General features: G+C 55.2%; 1 protein-coding gene across 1 annotated transcript; it reads left to right on the forward strand.

Annotated features, from left to right (window-relative positions):
• Positions 1-1490: 1490 nt before the first annotated feature.
• ABHD8 (abhydrolase domain containing 8) lies at positions 1491-4225 on the forward strand (the record flags this gene model as incomplete). Its single annotated transcript, XM_017879570.1, has 3 exons — positions 1491-1699; positions 1870-2086; positions 3520-4225. Coding segments are annotated over 3 exons (597 nt in total), but the record flags the coding sequence as incomplete, so codon positions are not given.
• Between the last annotated feature and the right edge of the window lie 1045 nt (positions 4226-5270).

The raw sequence follows: 5270 nt of genomic DNA on the forward strand, positions 1-5270 counted from the left end.
CCCAAAATTTTTAAAAATTAAAATAAAAAGTCTGGTGAAGCTTCTGGATCCAGATTCTCTCTTCAAAATAAGTTCCATCCTCAACACTCAATCTCACACTTTCATGGTATTTGAGAGGCCGCCCCCATCCCTCACCCCTTCAGGTGTCCATGGACCCCAGGGGAAGAATCTTGGCTTTCAAGGTTCTTCTTGAACCTTCTGGGTGAGGGGAGGACATGAACCCCCTCACCAGGTGTTACGGCTCACACCTGTAATCCCAGCACTTTGGGAGGCTAAGGCCAGAGGATAGATCACTTGAGCCCAGGAGTTCAAGACCAGCTTAACCAACATGAGGAGATCTTGTCTTTATAAAAAAAAATTTTTTTTTTTTTTTTTTTTTTGAGCTGGAGTCTTGCTCATCACCCAGGCTGGAGTGCAGTGGCACGATCTTGGCTCACTGCAAGCTCCGCCTCCCATGTTCACGCCATTCTTCTGTCTCAGCCTCCGGAGTAGCTGGGACTACAGGCGCCTGCCACCACGCTTGGCTAATGTTTTGTATTTTTAGTAGGGACGGGGTTTCACCATGTTAGCCAGGATGGTCTTCATCTCCTGACCTCGTGATCTGCCCGCCTCGGCCTCCCAAAGTGCTGGGATTACAGACGTGAGCCACCGCACCCGGCCATAAAAATTTTTAAAAATTAGCTGAGCATGGTGGCACATGCCTGTAGTCCCAGCTACTCAGAAGGCTGAGGTGAGAGGATCACTTGAGCCCAGGAAGTCAAGGCTGCAGGGAGCTACGATTATGCCACTGCACCACTCCAGCCTAAGCGACAGCAAAACCTTGTCTCAAAAACGGAACGGGCCAGTCCCAGTGGCTCACGCCTGTAATCCCAGCACTTTGGGAAGCCAAGGTGGGCAGATCACTTGAGGTCAGGAGTTCTCCACCAGCCTGAGCAACATGCTGAAACACTGTGTCTACTGAAAAATACAAAAATTAACCAGGTGTGGTGGTGAACGCCTGTACTCCCAGCTACTCAGGAGGCTGAGGAAGGAGAATCAGTTGAACCTGGGAGGCAGATGTTGTAGTGAGCTGAGACTGCATCACTGTACTCCAACCTGGGCGACAAAGTGAGACTCTGTCTCAAAACAAAACAAAACAAACCAGGCCGGGCGTAGTGGCTCACGTCTGTAATCCCAGCACTTTGGGAGGCCGAGGCGGATGGATCACTTGAGGTCAGAAATTCAAGACCAGCCGGACCAACATTGTGAAACCCCATTTCTACTAAAAATACAAAAATTATCTGGGTGTGGTGGTGTGCGGCTGCAATCCCAGCTACTCGGGAGACGGAGGCAGGAGAATCGCTTGAACCCAGGAGGGAGAGGTTGCAGTGAGCCAAGATCGAGCCACTGCACTCCAGCCTGGGCGACAGAGTAAAACTCTGTCTCAAACAAAAACAAAAACAAAACAAAACAAAACAAAATGGTCACTGCTTATATCCTGCTGACCGCCTCCCTTCAATCCTCCCATCACCCCACCCATTCCGGGCAGTGTCTCTTTCTGCACATTCCTGGCACATGAGTACCCGGACCTAGTGCACAAGGTCATCATGATCAATGGCGGGGGCCCTACGGCGCTGGAGCCCAGCTTCTGCTCAATCTTCAACATGCCCACCTGCGTCCTGCACTGCTTGTCGCCCTGCCTGGCCTGGAGCTTTCTCAAGTGAGTGCCCCCATCCCAAAGGCCGTGATCCTGGCCCTGGGGAACCCAGGCGTCTGCTCGAGTTGGATGGGAGGGTGGGCTGTACTGCTGGGACTAGGGCTGGCATCGGGGGCACCCCGCGGCAGGCGGGCTGGCATGAGGGGCTCTAGCGGTGCCTCCACCACCACCAGGGCCGGCTTCGCCCGCCAAGGAGCCAAGGAGAAGCAGCTGTTAAAGGAGGGTAACGCTTTCAACGTGTCATCCTTCGTGCTCCGGGCCATGATGAGTGGCCAGTACTGGCCAGAGGGCGACGAGGTCTACCACGCCGAGCTCACCGTGCCGGTCCTGCTTGTCCACGGCATGCACGATAAGTTTGTGCCCGTAGAGGAAGACCAGCGGATGGCCGAGGTAGAGGAGGGCACCTGGGGCGCCACAGCTACAAATCCCCAGGGTGCAGCCCAGGAGGGGCGTGGCCTCTGCGGGGGGCGTGGTAGTGTTTGGTGGGCGTGCTTTCTTCCCTAGGGGGCGTGGTCGCCGGGTGGGCGTGGTGTCTAGATGCTGCATCTTGTTCTGACCCCAGGCAAACAGGAGCATTAGGTCTAGCATCAAAGGTATAATCTAGAAAGCAGGGCTGCCCTGGACAGGTGTTAGCAATTATGCACCGTCCCCCACCGCATGTAAGAAGGCTCTCCTCACAGCGGAGGATTTGTATAAGAGACCGGTGACTATATAATTCTAGGAGACTGGCACCAGGGGATCTTTAGATTAGAAACTCTAATTAGCGAGTTGAGATTAGAAAGGGTCTGGGGATCCTTAGCACTTAGAATAGCCTTGGATACTAACCCGGTGAGGTGGTTCACGCCGATAATCGCTGCAACTTGGGAGGCTGAGTGGGGCGGATCGGTTGAACCCAGGAATTCAAGGCTGCAGTGACCCATACTCGCACCACTGCACTCCAGCCTGGGCGACAGAGCAAGACCCCATTTCTCAAAAAAAAAAAAAAAAAAAAAAAAATTAAAGTATAGCTCTGTACTGGTGGTTCTTAACTAAGGAGGATTCTGCCCCCAAGGAACACGTGGAAATGCATGGAGACATTTTTGGGTGTCACGACTGAGGGGAGGGGTACTACTGGCATCTGGTGGATGGAGGCCAGGGATGCTGCTCAACACCCTACAAATGAGCAGGATAGCAGCCCCACACCAGCTACCCTCCACCCCCACCAGCAAAGAATGATCCAGCTCCTAATGTTGGATCCTCCTCCGGGTCGGGCGCGGTGGCTCACACCTGTAGTCCCAGCACTTTGGGAGACCGAGGCGGGCAGATCACCTGATGTCAGGAGTTGGAGACCAACCCGGCCAACATGGTGAAACCCCGTCTCCACTAAAAATACAAAAATTAGCCGGGTGTGGTGGCGCGTGCCTGTAATCCCAGCTACTCGGGAGGCTGAGGCAGGAGAATCGCTTGAACCCAGGAGGCAGATGTTGGAGTGAGCCGAGATTGCGCCACTGCACTCCAGCCTGGGTGATAGAGCAAGACTCCGTCTCCAGAAAAAAAAAGAAAAGAAAAGAAAAGAAAAGAAAGAAAAGAAAAAAGAAAATCCTTCTCCGGGCGTACTGTACACACTTAATAAATGCTGGATGCCTGAATACTAGTTCGGCTCCTGCAGGGCGACAGGCCATCCTCTAGCTCCCCCTTGAGTGGAAGTGGAGAGATGCTGGGTAGATGGGAGGAGGGACTTTTGGATGCTGCGGGCCATGTGTGGATGTCGGAGTCCCAGGGAAGCCTGGCCTCTCGCTCGACCCTCCTGCCCCCGCCTACCCTGAGCCCCGCGTCTTCTGCAGATCCTGCTCCTGGCATTCCTGAAGCTCATCGACGAGGGCAGCCACATGGTGATGCTGGAATGCCCCGAGACGGTCAACACGCTGCTCCACGAATTCCTGCTCTGGGAGCCCGAGCCTTCGCCCAAGGCTCTGCCCGAGCCACTGCCGGCGCCTCCAGAAGACAAGAAGTAAACGCCGGGCCGGCGGGGCATCGCTTGGTGAGCACAGCCGCAGCAGGAGGAGGCCGGAGCCTGCGCCGGGTCTGCAGCTCAGACCACCTGGGCGGGCCGTTCGCTCCGGTGGGCGGGGCCAGGTCAGGGAGACGCCCCAAGGCTGGCTGGGCGGGGCGTGGCATCTGAGAGAGCCCAGCGGACACTCCGCTCTCTGCTTCCGTCCCGCGGGGCCCATCGGCGTTTCGGGGCTGCAGCCGGGACCCTCGCGGAAGATGACTTTGTACAGAAGCTCTCCCTCACTTTCCCCACGACGCCACGGTCGAGGCAGGTCCCCCACCCCGCTCTCTGTCTTCGGTGTCAGACGTGCTTGATCCTGGGACCCACGATCCCCACGGGGACCCTCGGGGCCCCATCCCGTTGCCCGAGACCCTCCCTACCCCGCATTCCTCGGCGCTGGGAGCTATTTTTGCCCAAGGTGGGAGGGATGGGGGGGCTAGCGCCACCGAACCTGCACATCTCAACTTGTAACTCAATAAACAGAAGTGACAATCGGAGTCTCCGGACCTGTGCTGGGTGACCGCAAGGCAGGGTGTTCACCGCCCGGAGTCTCAGTTTTCCCATCTGCAGACTGGGCTCAGGCTGATGCCTCGAGCTCAGGATCGACTTTGGCAATGTCTGGGATCCACGTTAGCTTCCTGAATTTCCCCTCGCACCTCAGAAGGCTGGGCCTCCGGCCGGGCGCGGTGGCTCAAGCCTGTAATCCCAGCACTTTGGGAGGCCGAGGAGGGGGGATCACGAGGTCAGGAGATTGAGACCATCCTGGCTAACACAGTGAAACCCCGTCTCTACTAAAAATACAAAAGATTAGCCTGGTGTGGTGGCGGACGCCTGTAGTCCCAACTACTCGGGAGATTGAGGTAGGAGAATGGCGTGAACCCAAGAGGCGGAGCTTGCAGTGAGCCGAGATCGCGCCACTGCACTCCAGCCTGGGCAACAGAGCGAGAGTCCGTCAAAAAAAAAAAAAAAAAAAACACAAATACAAAGACGAGCCAGGAATGGTGGCGAGCGCCTGTAGTCCCAGCTACTCCAGGATCCTGAGGCCGGAGAATCCCTTGAACCCAGGAGGTGGAGGTTGCAGGAGCTGAGATCGTGCCACTGCACTCCAGCCTGGGCAACAAGGCAAGACTCTGTCTCAAAAAACACGAGATGAGCCCTTCCCTGGCAGGAAGAGATCCAACAGAGGTTTAGGTAAAGATCGGTGGGTGATGCATGGAATTAGAGCTGCCATAATTGAGTGCCCACTGTATTCCGGGCTGTGTTTTGAATGCCTGTCACCCACTGCTTCATTGAATTCGACTCATTCAACCCCATCCAGCAAGTTAGGATCTTTTACTATCCCCATGTTATATCTTTCAGCTTGGTTTAGGGTCACTTTTGTCAAGAAGATTTTTCTTTTGAGACCACCAAATCTGTGTTTTAGGTTTTTGGTGTTTGTTGTTGTTGTTTGTTTGTTTGTTTTTTGAGATGGAGTCTTACTCTGTCGCGCAGGCTGGAGTGCAGTGGCACCATGTCGGCTGGCTACAACCTCCACCCCCCCCA

This window comes from Rhinopithecus bieti, unplaced genomic scaffold (assembly GCF_001698545.2).
Source record: "Rhinopithecus bieti isolate Rb0 unplaced genomic scaffold, ASM169854v2 scaffold_9899, whole genome shotgun sequence".
Classification (NCBI taxonomy): Eukaryota; Metazoa; Chordata; class Mammalia; order Primates; family Cercopithecidae; genus Rhinopithecus; species Rhinopithecus bieti.